Below are 21,557 nucleotides of genomic sequence, written 5' to 3'. Positions count from 1 at the left end.
AAAACTCAGAAAATAAAATACTGACACAATGCCACATTGTGTGGTTTTTGGTAACAATTTTCAGGCGAATGGCAACAACAGAAGCGATGTAAGTCTTCACTGCTTTCCTAGCAAAAAGAAGAGGAGAAAACAATGGGAAGGCCCCTGTGGATGAATAAAACTTTGTAAAGACCCACATCTTTGTTCTCTCCACTTTAGTCATGATGTCTTTGAGGCTTTTAGTCGACCACAGCTACTGAAAAAGCTTATAAATGGCACAGACAAGAAACGCTAGATGCCATCCTGACAGGATGTAAACCTAACTACGCTTGTCATGACGGCGCAGCCACTGAAGGTGTTTCTCTGTGTGGATTTCACTCGATATCTGAGGGCTTTTAGACTCCTTGTGGGGAAAAATCAATGGTATGGCTTTTGGTTTAAGCCTACGCTTATATCAATTGCCATCTATAAGCTCTTTCAGTAGCTGTGGTCATTGTTTCAGTATTTTATTTTCTGAGTTATGTTGGCGTAAAAATAACAACAGGTAGTGCCAGGAGCTCACCGAGTGCAACCATTTTTAGATCATCGAAATAATGGCACCCCCATAGTCCAAAATATGCATAAAACAATGTATATATTTTTTTTTAAGTACAGTATTTTATTTTCCGAGTTGTGTTGGGGTAAAAGTAACAACAGGTAGCACCAGTAGCTCACCGAGTACAACTATTTCACGTCATCGAAATAATGGTTCCCCCCATACACTGTAAAAAATAAAAAACACAATTTGTTGAGTCAGCTTAAAATAATGTTACCCTGCTGCCTTAAAATTTTAAGTTCAGTCAACTAAAATAAGTTTATTCAACTTGAAATGTTAAGTTGTACTAAGTAACAACTTAGATATTTGTGTTTGTTAAACTTAACAGATGGGTAAGTAACCCAGCTGCCTTAAAATTGTAAGTTGATTCAACTCAAATGTCTAAGTTGTCACTTAGTATAATTTAACATTTCAAGTTGAATAAACTTTTTTTGAGTTGACCAAATTAAAAATTTTAAGGCAGCCAGGTTACAAATTATTTTAAGTTGACTCAACAAGTTGTTTTTTACAGTGTAGTCCAAAATAGGCGTCTCGCCATGATGAAAAAAGTTAAGATTAGATGACCTTTCAGCTGTAAATCTCACAGAAACCTCAGATTTCACTCCAGATCTTATTCGATTGTTCACACGAGACTTAAGTACAAATCTGCGTTCATGTTCCCTCTCTCTGACATATAGCTTGATGTGAAATGCAGTGCTGTGCGACACATGGGGGCATGACATATGAACTGTGTTACCTGATCCAGAGGCATGCCAACTAACAGTTGCCTAATGAATTAGGGCCAGTGTGCTTCCACAAATAAAATCTGAAATAAAATGTAAGACCTGAACTGTAAAGATGTACATTTGACAGGGAATTGGGATATAGTGCAGTAGGGATTTATGGCACTGACATGCTTTAAATAGGTTGGGTGCTGGTCAGAACGTTGTTTTGTAAAGTAACTAATCACGCTGGTGCTCTTTCCCACGCCCCGTCACCAGGTCACATGGTTTCTGCCATTCCTTAGACATACTCTCTAAACAAGATGACCTGTGGAGCTCCAGATGGACTTTGCAGGTGTCACAGTATTTGAGACACATGTCTAGGTGCCAAGAGGTGATGACTGACGGATGTCAGTGATACTCTGGCAACCAGTTTTGCATTTGTGTGATCTTTCACATTAGATTTTAGGAACACAATTAATAGAATTTTGCACTGACTCACTTGACAAAAAAACTCACTTTTGTATTTTTATCAACATCCTCTTTGTCTTCTTCCTCAGAGGAGCTGTTGCCATCATCGTCATCATCCGATTCACCATTGGCTATAGGCACTTTGACAACGGATAGAGTGGAGTTCATGGTGGTCATTTTAGAATCGCTTTCTTCGTTTTCTTTCACACACTCTTCCTTTGGCTTCAGGCCCAGACATTGTCTTACATGTCCGATAACAAAAGCCTTTACCCAGTCAATGCCCCTTGTGATTCTAGCAATGGCAATCTGCAGATTGTTCATCTCCCCATCATCATCAGATGCCGCCAGGTTGTCTCCGCTGAAGGAGCTGAGCAGCAAAGCCAGGAAGAGGTTCAACACCTTCAGGATGAGATAGAGAAAAAAAACATAGTAATTTAAAGATAAAGTACAATGACATACTAAACATCTATCTATCTATCTATCTATCTATGAGAAAATGGAAATCCACTCACCACTAGGTTTCCTATAATCATGACCATCATGAAGACAATGATGCACATGCCTTGGCCAGCCACTTCCATGCAGTCCCACATTGTTTCGATCCACTCCCCACATAGAACGCGAAAGATAATGAGGAACGCGTGAAAGAAATCGTTCATGTGCCAGCGAGGAAGCTCGCAATCTTCCGCGATCTTACACACACACTCCTTGTAGCTTTTTCCGAAAAGCTGCATCCCCACCACAGCAAAGATGAAGACAATAATGGCCAGGACAAGGGTCAGGTTCCCAAGAGCACCCACTGAATTACCGATGATCTTTATCAGCATGTTTAGGGTTGGCCAAGATTTTGCCAGCTTGAACACACGCATCTGCAACCAACAGAATCATGATTTAAATACACTGTTTAGTCATGAAATTTTTTCAATTTCAAAACTTTTTGTATGTAAAATGCATATATTTATTACAATGCAAACACATTTTCACTGACTACAGTTTCAAGTTTGGGGTCGGCAGATTTTTTTAAAGAAAATAATACTTTTATTCAACAAAGACGTATTAAATTGATTAAAAGTGTACAAAAATGTAAAATGTTACAAAAACTTTTAATTTCAAATAAATATGGTTATTTTGACCTTTTTATTTATCAAAGAACCCTGAAAAAAATGACATTGTTTAAAAAAATATATTTTTAACATTTTTACAAGTTGTTTAATTTTAGGAAATGAAAGAATCATGTGACACCAAAGACTGGAGTAATGATGCTGAAAATTGAGATTTGCATCACAGGAATACATTACATTTTAATATACTGTAAATTAAAATATCAAGTTATTATTTTTCAAACATTTTCATTTTTAAATAAATTAATTTTATTATTACATACGCTATCAACACGTCAAATGTTTTTGAACAGTAAAATTTTTAATGTAATTTAAACATTTTAGACAAAGTTGATTTTTTAGCATCATTCAGAAATCATTCTAATATTCAGATTTGCTGCTCAAAAAACATTTATTATTAGTATTAATATTATGAAAACAGCTGAGTTTCTTTGATGAATAAAGTTCAGAACAACAGCATTTATCTAGAATAGAAATCTTCCACAACATTATAAATGTCTTTATAATCACTTTTGAACAATTTAAAGCATTCTTGCTAAATAAAAGTATTCATTTCTATCATTTCTTTCCCCCCAAAAAAATAATAAATCTGACTCCAAGCTTTTGAATGGTATAGTGTATAATGTTACAAAACCTTTTTATTTCAGATAAACGCTGATCTTTGGATCTTTCTATTCATCAAAGAATGTACTCAACTGTTTTAAATATTGATAATAATAACAATAAAAATGTTTTTGAACAGCAAATCAGCATATTAGAATGATTTCTGCAAGATCATGTGACACTGAGGTCTGGAGTAATGATGCTGAAAATATAGCTTTGATGATATTTTAAAATATATTCAAATAGAAAACAATTATTTTAAATAGTAAGAATATTTCACAATTTTACTGTTTTGCTTTAGATCAAATAAATGCAGACTTCTTTGAAAAAACATTAAAAATCTTACTGTTCAAAAACTTTTGACTGGTAGTGTATCTCCCAATGAAAAGGGAATTATGTATAGAAAACGAATATGAATGGTGACCACTGCTGTTAAGATTAAGTGAAAATTTTGAACAATCATCATATGACTTGGAATATTCATGAATCATTTGGACTATTTTATGGTGTTTGGTGTTTATGGTCCCCATCCACTTCCAGTAGCTCTGACTTCTTTTGTCTTCTGCATAAGAAAGTGTTATGTGTTTTGACCAACAGTGAGTAAAATATATAAAAATTTCATTTTTTTGGTGCAATATCCCTTTAAGAGTCAGTCAGACAATGAAACTTCACCTACCAAACGGAAGGACCTCAGCACAGACAAGCCCTGAACATTGGCTAAGCCCAGCTCCACCAGGCTCATGGTCACAATGATGCTGTCAAAAATGTTCCAGCCAACTTGGAAGTAATAATATGGGTCCAGTGCAATAAGTTTTAGCACCATCTCTGCTGTAAAGATACCTGTGAAAACCTGCAGAGGAAAGAAGACATCATGATGCAAGGAAACGCTTCCGTATGCTGGCAAAACAACTATATAGTCTAATGAGCTGTATGTTTTCATCACGTACCAGGTTTCCCACTGACAACATGTGTTCGAAATGTGGAGTCATAGGATAGTGCTCCATAGCCATGAACACAGTGTTGAGCACAATGCAGATGGTAATGCCCAGATCCACAAAAGGGTCCATTACAATTAGGTAGATAAACTTCTTGAATTTCACCCATGGCACGCAGCAATTCCATTTCAGGAATATGTCAGCAAACTTGTACCAGCAGGGAGGACATGGCCTTTGAACTTCCTCCAGCTCTATTGATGAAAGTATTTTAGAACACAAAACACAAAAATATGATTTGATTTCTTCAGTTGTTGTGGAACTCGCTATTTACACTAAAGCTAAATGTGAACTTACCATCTAAAGCATTGTCTGTGGCGCTCACTGCACTTGGTTTTCTCATCTGCGAGTCAGGGACTTCCAAGTAATTCATGCTACCTTTGGATCCATTTGACTTTGAGAGGGGCTTCAATGCGATCCCGTCATAGTCGTTCTGCATTTGATCATCATCACCTTTCTTTTTGCTGGATAGTGATGTCTTACTGCCATTCACCATGTTGTTTTTCTGCTGCTTTATGGCAGATAACAGACACTAACAATTAATATTGTTCAAAACAAATGATCCAAGGATCTATGACAAGGTTTGACAAACCTCAGCTTGTTTCTTGAGCTGTTCCAGGATTTTTGCGTACTCTTCCTCCTTTTCTTTCGCTTCTGCGATGGTGGCTTCATTCTGTTCAGCATATGCCATGGCCACCACAGCCAAAATCAGATTGATGAGGTAGAACGAACCCAAGAAGATGATGACTACAAAGAAGATCATGTACGTCTTCCCAGCTGCGCGGAGAGTCTGAAATATTTAAGAGGCTTTTCATACTTCATTCATGTTCTTGTTCAAGTCTCGAAAACATTGAAAACAATTATACTTTTTGTGGAAACCAAAGATTCTTTGCTAAATAGAATGTTCAAAAGAACAGCATTTATTTTCTTCATTTACTGTGTTCTTTCTGAATAAAAAAAAAACTTTCAAAAAAACAAACAAACAAACAAAAAACACTGGCCCTAAAGATTTAAATGGTAGCACACCTAAAACAAACATTCTCTTTATGTTTAAGGGGTCATGACATGGATTTGTTTTGTGTGGAGGTGGGGGGGGGGTTGCCTTTTATTATTATAGGACAGTATAGAGGAGACAAAACACGAAGTGGGAGAAAGAGAGGGTAGGGTTGGGAAAGGTCCTTGAGGACGCCCGTCGCGCAATGGCTCTATGTGTCAGCACACTGCCCACAAGGCTACTGGTGTTTTTTGAAGTTTACTTATGTTAATAAAGCGTTTTGTACAAAAAAACAACAAATATGTGAAAAAATAATTATTTTCAACCCTCATTCTGACCCTCTGTCTGAAACACCCTGTTTTTCAGGGGCGTGTCCTTTAAGACTTCTCAGTAATCGGCCACTGTTATGATTGGCTAACGTCATTGCATAGGTAGCAGTATCAGCGCCCCCTCGCTATTGCAAAATAAAATGGTCATTTCCAGAAAAAGCATTATAAAACCGTTTACTAACCGTTTGTAATGCTGCTGCAGTTAGATCTAGTACCACTTCATCTTTCAACAAATGTTTCAGGGTTGCCAGGTTTTCACAACAAAATCCACCCAATTGCTACTCAAAACTAGCCCAAAAGAAGCCCAAATGCATTTCGAAGGGGGGTCTCCCACGTTCCGGGGGGTAAAATACGTTTTTTGGTGGGGTTCTTCTGGTAAAATTAGCATTCTAGAGGCTAAATATTACGTTATTGGGGTCGCTTCAACCCAAGAACATTAAAAACAACCCACAGCAATAGTATTAAAGTAGCCCAATTCTGCCGGAACACCACGGACTTGGCAACACTGAAATGTTTCCCTGTGAACTCTCCATGACGCCGTGCCTCGTTTACAAAACAAAACGCTCTGAACATTCCTCTGACACGATCCGGGATGCCATTAAAAATCAACTATCCACTTGTTCCTTACACTGGGATGTTTCTGATATCTGTACAAAGACGTGAACGAACTGTTTAAACCAAACGCATTAAAGCAAACATTCTTTCATTTCTTTTGTCCTACTGACAACAGACTCAAGCATGTGGACTGTGTCTGAAATTGGATGTGCATCTGTATGTCCAGTATAGACAAGACAGCGGCAGTGATTGTAATTTCTATTTGCTTTTGACACGAAGCGATGCAACAATCGTATTCAGCGTAATCAAGTGTAAAGCAGTTAAGCAACCAAACACCAGTGGACGCGGCCTATGGTGAGAAGATGACTATTCATTGATGTCTTGCTCTGGAGGCAGTGTTTATGCGCACGGATGACGTCACCTTAGACCAAACAAACCATTTTTGGAGCTTGACTAAATAAACGCATTGTTTATAATGAGGAGGACATTTTAAGCTATGAAACATGCATGATGTCTTAATAGTACAAAGACCTCTTATATGCCAAAAGATCAAAGAAAATTTGATTTCTCATGTCATGATCCCTTTCAGCTGTGTTTTTTGCTGGAATGAATGAACTGAAAGTATCGGACAATCTTAGGTTTTGTTATGAAGCAATTGGTGTCACATGAAAGAAAGCAAAGAACAATATGACTTTTACAAGATGCATATACCCACCAGCTGGAACAAGTTCTCCCAAAAGTCTTGAGTCATTAGCCGGAAAAGGGCTAAGAAAGCCCACGCAAAGTTGTCATAACTAGTGTAGCCATAATTTGGGTTTCGGCCAGCTTTCAGGCATACGTACCCCTCAGGGCACTTCCTGTGAACAGCAATGGCAAACAGGTGATTTAACAATATATACAGTTGAAGTCAAAAGTTTACATACACCTTGCAGAATCTACAAAACGTCAATTATAAAATAAGAGGGTTCCTACAAAATGCATGTTGTTTTTTTATTTAGTACTGACCTGAATAAGATATTTCACATAAAAGACGTTTACAAGAGAAAGTAATAGGTGAATTTATAAAATGTCCCCATTCAAAAGTTTTCAAAAGTTATAATTCTTAATACTGTGTTGTTACCTGAATGATCCACAGCTGTGTTTTTTTGTTTGTCCCGAACAGTTAAACTGCCTGCTGTTCTTCAAAAAAAATTTTCAGGTCCCACAAATTCTTTGGGTTTTCAGCATTTGAACCCTTTCCAACAATGACTGTACGATTTTAAGACCCATCTTTTTACACTGAGGACAACTGAGGGACTGAGGGACAACTGAGGGACTCATATGCAGTCTTTAATGTGAAATATCTTATTCAGGTCTGTCCTACATCAAAAATGACATGCATTTTGTACGAACCCTCTTATTTTGGTATAATAATTAACATTTCGCATATTCTGCAAGGTGTATGTAAACTGTTGACCTCAACTGTATGTATTCACTGCTTTTTTGAATACAGTTAGTACTGAAATTTCTACTTGCTGGTAATGCACAGTGTCAATTCAAAGTTGATTTAGAGCATTACTTAGTAGGAAAATATCATGAATAACATACCCTGCATCAGAGCTGTTCCCACAAAGTAATGGATCTATGTGGCCAGGCACATAGTAGTGGTTTTCTATGGCAAAGGAATGGAAATCACTAATCAATACCACTGCAGGAAAATCGGATCATTAAAATGGTTAAAGTAATGTTGTTTTCCAACCTGGTCTCATGACGAAAATGTACCTCTGGGAACGTTTTTGCAAGGTGGGAATATGTACCACCATGTACGTTTCGTGACATAGTCGATGTGAAATGTCCACTGAGTGGTGCTATAAGAGTGTTCATTTTTTCCCCGGAACAGATGAACGTACATATGGTACGTTTTATGTGATGCTGGTTTTGTATGTGTCACGTGCTATAACTCTAATGCTGCGTGACGTTTCAAAATAATGTACCATTTGCACTACACCTAAACCTACCCGATAGTATGAACAAAAGCGAATGTGACGTAAAAACGCAATCGCTTGTTTTTCAAGCTCTTACCTTTCAGTTCTTTCATTGTGAGTCATGTTTTTCACAAGATTCGTACCCAAGAACTGTGCATCCTAAGTCCAACTCCATGCCGGCTGAGCTACCGAGCTAGCTGGAAAGGGAAACATATGGAGCTGTAATCATAACTGTGTACAAAAACAATTGTGCTCGCTGTTTTACCTCATCTAGTGTTCATTTCTATTGGAAACTGCAGTGATATGTACTCATTGGTACATATTTCACATCTTGCGGAAAAGTTCCCACAGGTACGTTTTCGTCAGAAGACCAGAATTGTGGGCTACATATCATGTCACACTGATGTAGCCTGGAATTACCCGGATTTTCAATATATTCCTGGTAGTTGAATGTATTGTTGGCAGTGCCACTGATGTCTGTGTGATTGAAGAGCATGGTCAGGTTATCACTGTAGCTCCAGTCAAGAGAGCGGACACACTTTTGCCGCAAATTTCCCATGAACAGTTGCAGGCCAATGAGTGCAAACACGCTGAGACAGAAGACAGTGAGGATCATGACATCCGCCAATTTCTTCACCGACTGAATCAAGGCGCCAACAATGGTTTTGAGACCTGGAATTTGTATTCAAACAAAATCTCAGCTGAAGTGTTCTTCAAGTGAATAGCATTTATATTTCCTGAAGCCATGTAAAATGACATGCTGTATTAACCTGGAATTACAGTAATTGTTTTTAGGGCCCGAAGAACACGGAAAGTCCTCAGAGCGGATATATTCCCCAAGTCCACGAACTCTGTGAGATACCTGTGAATGAAGTGAAAAGGCTTATTACTTGCTTAATACAAAAATCAAACAATGCACATATTACAAAATACAACATCAGAAAGTGTATAAATCACTTGTTTTTCTAAAGAAACATTGTCCAACAGCGACACCAGCAGGTAAGGTTACAACGGGAGTCCATCTTTCTCTCGCCTCCCCTGAGCCCATTGTGTTTTAACAAACCCCCTAAAGCATGCGGTGAGTTTGTTGGGGGGGTAATTAAGAATGAATGGGGGAAATCACATGAGAGAAGGCAATGCCTTCATTGCAATATGATATGACTGGTTATGATCGGCTTTGATTGGTTAATCCGATAAATCCCACCTCTTGTGTTTGTGCGCGTTCAGCATTCGTTAATCAGTCTGAATGAACAATATAACGGCATTAATGGGAAGACTAATATAAAAGTAAGTAAACAACTGACACACTTAGATATAACCACTTTGCTACATCAAAATAAGACATAAAATGGCCTGAAAACATAAACTGTTTTTTTTTTACAGACCATATAATTAAATAGACAATAGTCAATACTATATTGACCGGATATATATTTCTTTTGAAATATTTCTGGCTGAAAAAAGTGTGGGTTCAAATGAGTCTCTTTTATTGAAGTGAACTTTCTTTTTTGGAAGAGCTCAAGCAGAGTCGCAGCATGTTATTAGTGTCACTTTGTTTTCCTCCACAAGTATGGTCTTCTGAGGAGTGTAGAAATTGCTGGGGTAAGAGATATGTTCAGTGTAGACTATATTTAGCCTGAGTTCAACAGTCGATCACAGAAGCCAAATGGCATCATTATGTGTATACTATGGACCAATAGAAAGTGAGATGCCGGTTGGGCAACTGGATCACGGTATGTAATTATCTGTGAACTTCAGGCAACTGAATTTATGTAAAAGTAGTACAAAACACATTTACTAAAATACTTTGAGAGAATACTCAGAGAAAAAAGGATTGATGGGAAGCTAAAATATCCAACATCCTTGACTCTATATTGAGGATTCACTTGACTAGACATCAAGCGGAAATAGACTAGAGAATGCAGTAGTAATAATAACAACTTGGGATTTCAAAAGTCTTCATACACCATCAGAACTACAATCAAACCACAGGCTTTTAATGTTCTGAGGAGGGCCGAAGTGTGAAGCCGAGATCTGCTGCTAAAAATAGGCCTGGTAAGTGATCTCGCTATACAAGTGGATAAACATTTTCATTCAGCCAGGCTGTGATTGTGAAGGGAGGTGAGGGTGGACCTCAGGGACACGTATGGAGAAGCTGAGGAGGACTGTCTTCAGAGGACCAGGACCTGTGCACAGCCTCGTCATACTATTGCTGATGCTGTAAACAAACTGACTTTTGACCTCTCACATCTGAGTGGGTATTTTCACAATGCTTCCATGTCTAATGTGGTTGCTAGACCCCACCTGTCTCATGCACCACATACCCTGAATGAGCAAAAACTGATTAGTCACACACTACGCTGACTATTTGGATCTGATTACAGAAACTGCCCTTAAAAATAAAACTGTAAACTATTCCAATCCTCTTCGGAACAATCCATTTGCATTTAACTACAACACTAATTGTATTTCTAATGCAACATTTTGTATTTAACATTTAGCACATTTACACATTTTTCACGGCTGTCAGTACATTTTAGAGCCAGAACAAATGTTTGTACTGGCTTGTGTGACCTCTGATTTTACACTGAGGTTATAGTCATTCAGGGTCATACTTACGCCATTGTGATGACCATAAAATCCAGCCAATTCCACGGATCTCGTAGGAATGTGAAATCACCAATGCAGAAGCCTCTGGACAGCACCTTTACAAGTGCCTCAAAGGTGTAGATGCCAGTGAAAACGTACCTAAGAGGGACCAAAACACAATAAACAATCAAGGCATATAAATGTATCTCAATAACTTCCACTTTCCGTTGCTGGTTAGCTCATTTTATGTGGATTTTATGTCAAGAGCATTCCTGAATTTGAAATAAATTAGTACTGAATTGTAATTTAAATTGTCATCCAAGATTTTCATGCCTTTCTTTCTTCAGTCATAAAGAAATTATGTTTTTTTAGGAAAACATTTCAGGAATTATCTCCATATAGTGGACTTCAATGGTGCCCGTGAGTTTGAACGTCCAAAATACAGTTTAAATTCAGCTTCAAAGGGCTCTAAACGACCCCAGCCGAGGAATAATGGTCTTTTGTAGTGAAACAATCAATCATTTTCTAAAAAAAAAATAATAAATTGATATACTTTTTAACCTCAAATGCTCATCTTGTCTAGCTCTGCCATGCGCATGCGTACGCTGTGTAATCCGGGTCAATACAGTTAGGGTATGTCGAAAAACTCCCATCTAATTTTCTCCTTCAACTTCAAAATCATCCTACATCACTGCAGAAGTACCAAACCAGTGTTTACAAAGTGAAAATTCAAAGAAGGTCAAATGCCCTTTACAAAAAAAGGTAAAACAGCAATGTAGGGCGATTTTGACGTTGGAGGAGAAACTCAGATGGGATTTTTTTAACATCCCCTAACTGTATTGACCCAGATTACAAAGAGTGCACATGCACATCTAGATATGCATTTGGGGTTTGATGGTTTTGCTAGATAAGACCCTTCTTCCTTGGCTGGGATTGTTTAGAGCCCTTTAAGGCTGCATTTAAACTGCATTTTGGATGTTCAAACTCGGGGCACCATAGCAGTCCATTATATGGAGAAAAATCCTGATATTGTTTTCCTCAAAAGACATAATTTCTTTACGATTAAAGAAAGAAAGGTATGAACATCTTGGATGACAAGGGGGTGAGTACATTATCTGTAAATTTTTGTTCTGGAACTTCTCCTTTAAGGAAGCATATTCATTTTTTTGTGTTTATATTTTTGTTTAGCTAGAAAAGCTAAGTTTAGAAAACAGTTTTTTACTAGACCGAACAGTAGATACTGTAGCATGACAGACAGACAGACAGATAGACAGATAGATAGATAGATAGATAGATAGATAGATAGATCTCTTACTCTACTGTTTTGCTCCATGCTGGAGGATCACTCATTGTCATGAATACGCAGTTTGACAAGATGGTTACCATGATGAACATGCTAAATAATTTGTTGTGATGTAAAGGAGAACTTAGAAGGAATGATTTGTGGCTCTAAATTAAACAAGAAGTAAAAGCATTAAACAAAGTTATGTCAACTTAAATCATGTATGGAAATTAAAGAATAGATGGAGAACGTTATATATGTTGATATACATCATATCAAATTACATATAATTATTATTTTCATGGGTTATATGAAGGATATGAATGTATGAGTATTCTTATGGCAACTCGTCGAATAGGGTTGAATGGACTTAGAACGTAGCATGCAGGTTCAGCATTGAATCTGAATATTGTATTCCCTTTGGTGATCACGATGAACGTCTGCAAAACAAAAAAAAAAAAACACTAAATCTCTTGTGTTATATTGTTTTGATAAGCCAGATCTGTGAATATTCACTAACGTCTGGGCTTTGTTATTTCGCTTTTGCCACTGACTTTTTGTGCTTTGTAGAATGGATCCAACTCTTCCAAAGGAACGTTGAGGAGATCCGGTGGAGGGTCTCCGTAGATGAACGGTAGGACCTTTCCTGCTTCCAAATCACTGCTGGGTTTGGGCAGATCCTCTTCAGCCACCTCGACATTCTGGGCCTTCATCTGCTCCTGCTCGGCGGCTTCTTCTGCCATCCGCCGCTCGATCTTGGCGAGCGACTCCAAAGTGAATGGCCGGAAGACATCGGTGCCTGTGGGAGGAAGTAGGCTCGCCATCTTGACATTCTGCTGAAGGAGGGCTGCCACCACTTCGGGGTCTCTCTCAGTTGTGCCCTGCATGGACAGAGAAAAGAGGAAAATGTATTTATATTTCATATTACAAATAGCATTTACCATCACAACTTAAAAGATTAGTTCACTTCCAGAATAAAAAATTCCTGATAATTTACTCACCCCCCCGCCCCCCCCATGTTATCCAAGATGTTCATGTCTTTCTTTCTTCAGCCAAAAAGGAAAATAAGGACTTTGAGGAAATCATTCCAGGATTTTTCTCCATATGGTGGACTTCAATGGGGATCAAAGGGTTTAAGGTCCAAATTGCAGTTTCAATGGGCTCTACACGATCCCAGCCAAAGAATAAATGGACAAGCATTTGTGGTTGAAAAAAAAATACATATTTTTATTTTTTTAGTAAATGGCAGATCCAAGAGCCTAATTCCTTGGCTGGGATCGTGTAGAGCCCTTTGAAGCTGCATTAAAACTGAAATTTGGACCCCACTAAAGTCCGCTATATGGAAAAAAATCTATAATTTCTTTTCGACTGAAGAAAGAAAGACATGAACATCTTGGATGACATAAGTAAATAATCAGGACATTTTTATTCTGGAAGTGAACTAATCCTTTAATTTCTGTACACATACAAAACTTTCTATGAGTTAAAAATAAAACAGGATACTCTAAGATAAATATAGAGTTAAAAGAGTACATAAAAAGAGTTATATAGAGTGACATTCAAAACAGTACTGAACATAAGTGATGTTTTTTTAAAAAGAAATGAATACTATTTTACCAAAATGATGCATTGAACTGACCAAAAGTCACAGTAAAGACAAAACATTGTTACAAAACATTCTAATAACTGCTGTTCTTTTCAACTTTCTATTCATAAACAAATCCTGAGAAAGAAATGCTGCCAACAAAATATTAAGAAGCACAACCGTTATGAAATGACAATATAATAAATGTAGCATGAGCAGCAAATCAGCATATTAGAATGATTTCTAAAGGATATAAAAATACTTGAAATTATAATAACTTAGCAATATTATTGTTTTTACTGTATTTTTGATCAAATAAACACCAACCCAAAATGAGACATTGAAAACATTAATTGAAACATAAATCCAAGCATAATATTCCAGTTTAACTAAACTGTACATCACAGTTAAAGTGCAATTACTTTCACATCATCATCACAACAATTGTACTTGAGCTGCACAAAAATAAGCATCTCTCGCTATCAAGTTGCATACTGTTATGCGGACCAATGAAGTAAACCTTTTTTAAATTTTTTTTGAAACTTACAGTTGACGAGGCCATAGTTTTAGGTTCTTAGCTCTGTTTGGGTGAGCTGCACGATTCCTGCTCCAAACCTCCAACAGGTCTATCTCGCGCTTAGGCATGGCTGCTTGGTCCCCAAATTCTACATACAGTCAAAAGCTCTCGACAAGAATATTTCTCTGACTGTGTGCTGAAGTTTGTGGGGCCCCTTCTTACTTTTGGGTCGATCTGGACCAGAATGAGGCCCTGCCCCTCAGAGTAACAAAACAATTCAGCAAACACAGATTCAATTGAGCGTGAGTTCATTGGAATGTCTATAACTGAGCAAGTTTCTACATAAAAAGATTTGCTCCAGACAACGCTCACTGTCAAATGTGATCACAACAGTTAGAAGAAACACTATGCAAAGTATCATTTACAGTGGACGTCAAAAGTTTACATACACCTTGCAGAATCTGCAAAATGAGTAAGATATTTCACATAAAAGACATTTACATATAGTCCACAAGAGAAAATAATAGTTGAATTTATAAAAATGCCCTTGTTCAAAAGTTTACATACGCTTGATTCTTAATACTGTGTTGTGACCTAAATGATCCACAGTTGTGTTTTTTTGTTTAGTGATAGTTGCATATGAGTCCCTTGTTTGTCTAGAACAGTTTAACTGCTCTCTGTTTATCAGAGAAATCTCACAAATTCTTTGGTTTTCTTTAGTTTTTTTTGTGTATTTGAACCCTTTCCAACAATGACTATATGATTTTGAGATCATTTTTTTCACACTGAGGACAACTGAGGGCCTCATATGCAACTATTACAGAAGGAATTAAGAATCAAGCATATGTAAACTTTTGAACAGGGTTAATTTTTATAAATTCAACTATTATTTTCTCTTGTGGACTATATGTAAATGTCTTTTATGTGAAATATCTTATTCAGGTCAGTACTAAATAAAAAATAACAGAGCAAATTAACTCATTTCACCAATGCGTGAAATATTGGAAGAAAATCCTAAATACTGAATTTGGGGTGGAGGTGTATATGAATGCATGTCTTCAGAAAAGATTAGACGTTATTTTCTTTTCACCTTACCTCCATATAATGCATATTAATGTAGTATTTAAAAGCACAGCTGCTTTGTTTACAGCAGTAACCAAGGAAACGCAGTATTGCTGCTGTTCCATAAGTGCCACCTGCTGCCTGAGAGTGAATTTGCATCTCATTCAGCCCAGCCTCATTCAGTCTCATGTTTTATGTGCCATAATTTCACAAAGCTAAGGTCAAATTCTGTATTTGCTATAAATTCTATCCTAAAATCATACAATATAATTTACATTAAAAAATGTTTTGTTTGGATTGTGATTAAAATGTAGTGGTTCTGCATTCAGTTTCATGCATTCTAATTCATTTAAAGGCACAGTCAGGGAAAAAAATTTGATAACCTGTCGAAAATTCTGTGATACAGATTTCTGGTCAAACCTCCCAGCACTATTGTTATATGTGACAACTTACATTTCTGCATCTGTACACAAAAACCATTGGGTTTTTAATGTTAGGAATCAACAAAACTGCATGACTGCTTTTCATATGGCCTCATTCAAGTCTTTCTGTAGGCTCCACAAAGCGGCTATGTGAAGTGGTGACTCACTGCACATGAACGTACATGGAGAGCACTGATGACTTCCCAGAAGCTGTGTTTTGGTGCCAAATCCACCCAGCAGGGAGCTGGTCACTATCACAGTCTTTCTTACATCTTCTCATTTATATTTCTGAAATACATTTTGTAAGTTAAATGAATTTCTTAAGCCTTAAGATTAATTTGATTTGCAGCCTCTATAGGAGGCAGTGAAGGTCAAAACGTTTTCTATTAGCCAATAAATGTGACTTTTCAATTTGTTTTTAATGAAATAAGCTTATTTTATACTATAGTCCACTGACAAAGGTTTATCTCCTATACCATAATGTCCACTATTCGATCTGGAGAACATCTGTGTAGACATTTTTAACTAAGTAACCCCGAAAATCCCTCCAATGTACTTAGAAAACATTATGGATCTTCTTTGACACACTTTGGAATCCACTCACTGATCCACGTGCCGGGTGTTGAGACCCGTGTTTATGCCGCTCCTTAAAGCACTGGTCAGGAGCCAAAGGCGAGCTTCGGTCATTCTGCTGTTACATAACACAGACTCACCTGTTCTGACAGGAATGTGATACGACCTACAGGCTCTAATGAGCCCTATTATGCTTCGAACGCCTGCCGGTGATTCATATAGCTGTCACCCTCTGGCAAACAGGTGTTTGGGCCCCTCAAATTATGCTATGGTGAATTTAATGAATTTGTTATGATTTAGAGCGTCGGTCTGAAGTTGGGAGGGACCGAAGTCGAGGACTCATGCAGTACCTCAGCAGCTGCTGTAGGCCATCACCCCGTACGGCGTCGGGTTACTGGTGACTCCACTCATTCCTGCCGTGTGTTTGCTCGCTCACATTGTGCCGATAAACAAGCCCCGCCTCTCGCTAAATTCCTCCACGCCCACCGCTCGATCTTTCTGCGGGGTCAATCTGGCTTTATATTCAAGGTCCTCTGATACATCATTACATCCTTCCTCTTTGCCATTTTTCTTTTAAATGCAGAATATACAAAGACAATTTTCTGTCTATGACAATATCTATTCTATGACAATATCTAACCACAGCATGCTGATATACACCCATATCGCTACAAGTACAAGTGTGATATTGCATTTATACAACAGTTCAACAGCACAAATGTAAATGTGAACAACAACGAAGTGTCTTTAAGAACCTTCTTTTGTGTGAACTATTTCCTTCCGCCATGGATTCAAATCTCAGTTTGACAGTTGAACAGCTGAGCCCAAGCCTCTGTTATAAATACGAAAAGAGCTAGTAACAAAGGAACGTTGAGTTGCTTCATTGAAAGCTTATTGTATTACTGTATTAAAAGCTCCCTGTGTTACGTATATGAGAGAGATGTACTAAGCGAGTGTGATTACCTGCATCTGATACAGCATTCATTTTTCAGATAAATCTCATATTCACAATAAAACATTAGTTTGAATATCCACTGAGGAGAGCGATATCTTCGTCATACTATCCTTTCATTTGTTAATGGTGATTTCTGATGACAACGCTGCTCTGTGCGTTTGCTGTTGAAAAGTAACATTTTTGTTTTGCTTGTTTGAGACCCTCCTTAATATAAAAGTCTTTACTGCCGACTCATAAAAACACATCACAAACACATACACACTTATTTCCATACTAAGTACTATTATTAAATACTACTATTTATATAAAATATTATTTTTTGAATAATAATATTAAATAAACAACAACAGCCATCATAAAAGTTGCTAGGAAATTCAGTCAAAAACACAAAGGCAGTGCTCTGATATACAGCGTTTAATTAACATAAAATATAACATGATGAGATTTTGCCCTCAGCCAAAACTATTTGCTCTGGAACACATAATAGATTATTGAGACGAAAGACCACCTGTTAGATTCACCCCAAACAAATTATATCTCATGTTTAACCACTACAGAGACATCAGAGTCAGTGGCAAATTCGAGAAGATCTGGCTGAGGTGAGGCAGCTCTTGGTGGGTTCATGAAAGTTGAACCCCTACTGTTGCTCTAGAGCTCAGATCTCTGAAAACATCAAAGCAAATGTTCAAATAGACGTTATCTTTATTAACAAACCACATATTTTAAGTCTAAACAACTACATTCTCGCCTAAAAAACTCTTAAAACTACATTCCGTGACACAAAAACAGTATTATTTATAAAATTATGTTGGATTTGGGCATCCGCCATGACACATGCTGTGAGAAATACCACAAGCGTACGAATATAAATGGTGAAACAGTCGGAGTTCCAATATCACTGGAATATCACACTCCTCTCAGATTCGAGGACCTGAAAGAAATGTTGTATCTATCTATCTATCTATCTAGACTTTACACTGTGCACAACAGATTCACTACATCAGCTCAAAGTTTTAATTTGCCCCCTCCTCAAATGCCACCCTAAGCCCTTTTCGCTCCTTCTGTGTGTCCACACTTTGCCCGCATCAGTGTGGGGTTGGTAAAAGGACACATCAAGGACACATAATGCCCTTCTGAAGCCTAAAATGTTAAATGGGACACCCTGTGGACTCAGACTTGCAAGACTGCAAATGCACATCAAGTGCTCCATTTGGGACAGGGCCTTCGAGAGGACTGTAAACCCGTTAGATTGGGTTACATGTACTGGACTGCAAGCAACCTCAACTGTTCCCTCCTCCAAACACGCTCCTGTCAGGTTATTTTTCATCTCGCCTGCCAGAGATGGATGACGGCTGAAATTTTCCCACAACTATTGAACTTCACTGCGCCAATCTGGACTCCTGATCATGCACACTTGTGTTTGTGCTTTCTGTCTCCCCTTCTTCATCTCTCTCTTTCAGAGAGAGGCCGTCATTCTTGTTATATGTCATATTTTCCGATTTGTTTTCATGTGATGTTTGAATGTCAAAGTATTGTCTCTGATTTATCAGTCAATTTATTAGTCAAATATGTAATTAATTTCACAAGCCTTGTATATAATGAATATATCCTTTATAAAAAATACATTATAAAAAGAGAAAGATAAAAAAAACACACACACAAAGTATATACACACACAAATTATATATTAAATAATATACAATAAAATATAAAATAAACAAAATAATTACATATTAAACAATAATAAAATATATAATACAATATAAAATATAATTAAAAATGTTGATTTTTTTCAAGATTTTTTTTTTAGATTAACTTTATCAGTGCATCCTTAATGAATGGTGAGTATTATTTCTTTTTAAAAAAATTACACACACACTTAAAAAGTGGTGTAATTTTTTTTTTCTCTTTTAACTTTTAAGGGAACCGCACATACAGAAAGACTCATCAATCCATCAATGGTTTTTAATGGATTGTGTCAGACTTGGTGACAGCCAACCGGGCCACCAGAGCTTACAGTCAGCAGATCAGAGACCTGGTTTCTGCTTGTGCAGAATCGCTATGCGTCATATACCGTGAAGCAGGGGGCCCGAGGTGAGACCTGAGAACTAGCGTCTCCCTGACACAGACGCAATCCAAACAGGCCATTAAAGACAGAAAATCTGATACATCCAACCTGACAATAAACAGACAGGAGTGAAGTTCCAGATGGCAACATGTTCAACAAGTGTTTTCACCCGACAGAACAAGGCATCAGTTATGTAGGGCCAGTGTAGGGTCAATGAGGATTTACACTAGTCGCGGACTCCTCACTGTGCTGACAATGAAACCAGTCACAGGAGCAGAAGGGCGAAACTGGGTCTGTAGCGGCTAATGTGCTGTGTAACATGGACTTCCAGTTCCAAAAAGCTGTTTAGGATCATACTGGACTCAACACAGCACTTCATTTTAGTCAACATACTGGAAAGGCTTGAAATGCCATCCACTTTTCAAAAGAATAATCTCCTTTATATGGATGGAGGGAATGTAACCTGTGAAAAATAAAATAAATAAATCAGGGAAAGTAGATAAAGTTGCTCAAATGTAACGGGAGGAAAAAAAAACCAACAAATAAAAGAAAGAAACAAAAATAAATCAAACAGAGAACATGGATTAAATGTAGCTTGGGATGCTTAGATATTGGAATTCTACTGTAAAAAAAAAAAATATATATATATATATATTACATATATATATATATATATATATTATATATTGTGAAACTCTTTTGCTAAGGCTAATTTAATAGCAACTTGTATATTTAGATGGTTTTTTTTTTAGAAATGACACTATGGGTGAGGTACAATTTTTTTGGAAAGCTATAAATATAACTAATAAATGAAATAAATACATTTGAAATAAAATCACTTAATTACTAAATAAAACCTAATTAAACTAAAGATACACATAATGCTTTTTTTATTTTATTAATATATAAATCATTATATTTGTATTGTTTTTTTGAGCTGTCATTATTTTACTTAGTGATTTAATAAATAGTTTTCATAGTTTTATTTTCATATCTCAAATTATGTATAGAAATCATTTTTTTTCCATTTCAAAAAATGGGAATTGGCTAATTTGCCAAATCCTTTGCTAAGATTAATTTCATAGCTAGCATTTTACAGTATGCATCATAAATATACAAAATTAAAAACATAATTACAAACAACAAAAAGTACACACAAACTGGTGGAACAAACTGTAAACACAAACTGATATTAATTTTAATATATAAATAACTCCATTTTTATTATTTATTTTATTCTTTCATAGTTTTAATTAATGTTATAATTAACATTTATGACGGATTTTCATATTTAGAACTAAAGGTCTGAGGCAAGGAGGACTTTTTCAAAATGCGTTTGGAAAAATATCAGAAATAAATGGCCTGGAGGGGAAAAAGGATGAAATATTTTATCTTTAATAAACTTAAGCCTGCAAGACATCAAAATTGCAATAATACCCATATGTCTACATCTGTACGCATCACAGCAGAACTTCTATGACCATCCAGCATATAAGCAAAACATATAGATAACTAAAAGCGATAGTTCACCTTAAAATGAAAATTGTGTCATTAATTACTCACCCTCATGTCGTTCCAAACCCGTAAAACATTCGTTCATTTTTGGAACATAAATTAAGATATTTTTTATATAATCTGAGAGCTTTTTGACCCTGCATAGACAGCAACGCAACTACCACGTTCAAGACCCAGAAAGGTAGCAAGGACATCATTTAAAATAATCCATGTGACATCAGTGGTTCAACTGTAATGTAATGAAGCTACGAGAAACTCAAAACAAAAATAATGACTTTATTCAACAATTTCTTCCCTTCTATCTCAGTCTCTCGACACGTGTTCACGATGGTACCATGATGCATGCATGTGGTGCTGCTGACGCAAGAGCTGAGGTTCTGACGTGATGTCACATGGACTATTTTATCTATGTCCTTACTACCTTTCTGAGCCTTGAACGTGGTAGTTGTGTTCCTGTCTATGCATGGTCAAAAAGCTCCACCATAATTTGTGGTCTTAAAGGTTTTGAACGATATGAGGGTGAGTAATTATTGACAGAATTTTCATTTATGGGTGAACTATCCCTTTAAGGAGATATTACCAAATGTACTGGACTTTTGCACAGGGAGACCTGCTGTGACTGAGGACATGCCCCCACAAGAGAGGGCAGATCAGGCCAGCGAGATGGAGGTCTAGAACAGGAGGT

General features: G+C 36.9%; 1 protein-coding gene across 3 annotated transcripts in view; it reads right to left on the bottom strand.

Annotated features, from left to right (window-relative positions):
* The window catches only part of scn4ab (sodium channel, voltage-gated, type IV, alpha, b), a 40,212-nt gene that overhangs the window by 7,733 nt on the left and 10,922 nt on the right, over positions 1-21,557 (bottom strand). The window contains exons 1-15 of one of the 3 annotated variants that reach the window (XM_051105919.1): positions 14,308-14,505; positions 12,730-13,056; positions 12,497-12,615; positions 12,209-12,298; positions 10,924-11,052; positions 9,075-9,166; positions 8,725-8,976; positions 7,928-7,991; positions 7,056-7,197; positions 5,055-5,252; positions 4,760-4,973; positions 4,418-4,656; positions 4,147-4,320; positions 2,259-2,615; positions 1,795-2,145 (exon numbers count right to left, since the gene is read on the bottom strand). In XM_051105919.1, coding sequence (XP_050961876.1) covers positions 1,795-2,145; positions 2,259-2,615; positions 4,147-4,320; positions 4,418-4,656; positions 4,760-4,973; positions 5,055-5,252; positions 7,056-7,197; positions 7,928-7,991; positions 8,725-8,976; positions 9,075-9,166; positions 10,924-11,052; positions 12,209-12,298; positions 12,497-12,615; positions 12,730-13,056; positions 14,308-14,322 — 2,763 coding nt within the window. In that variant the 5' untranslated portion in view covers positions 14,323-14,505. Of the gene's footprint in view, positions 1-1,794; positions 2,146-2,258; positions 2,616-4,146; positions 4,321-4,417; positions 4,657-4,759; positions 4,974-5,054; positions 5,253-7,055; positions 7,198-7,927; positions 7,992-8,724; positions 8,977-9,074; positions 9,167-10,923; positions 11,053-12,208; positions 12,299-12,496; positions 12,616-12,729; positions 13,057-14,307; positions 14,506-21,557 lie in introns of those variants that run through there. The other 2 variants (XM_051105920.1, XM_051105921.1) reach the window with 2 other exon arrangements.

Source organism: Labeo rohita, chromosome 3, assembly GCF_022985175.1.
Source record: "Labeo rohita strain BAU-BD-2019 chromosome 3, IGBB_LRoh.1.0, whole genome shotgun sequence".
NCBI classification, from domain to species: domain Eukaryota; kingdom Metazoa; phylum Chordata; class Actinopteri; order Cypriniformes; family Cyprinidae; genus Labeo; species Labeo rohita.
Note: the sequence above shows the minus strand (reverse complement) of the source record. Positions and strands in the feature narration are given on the sequence as shown.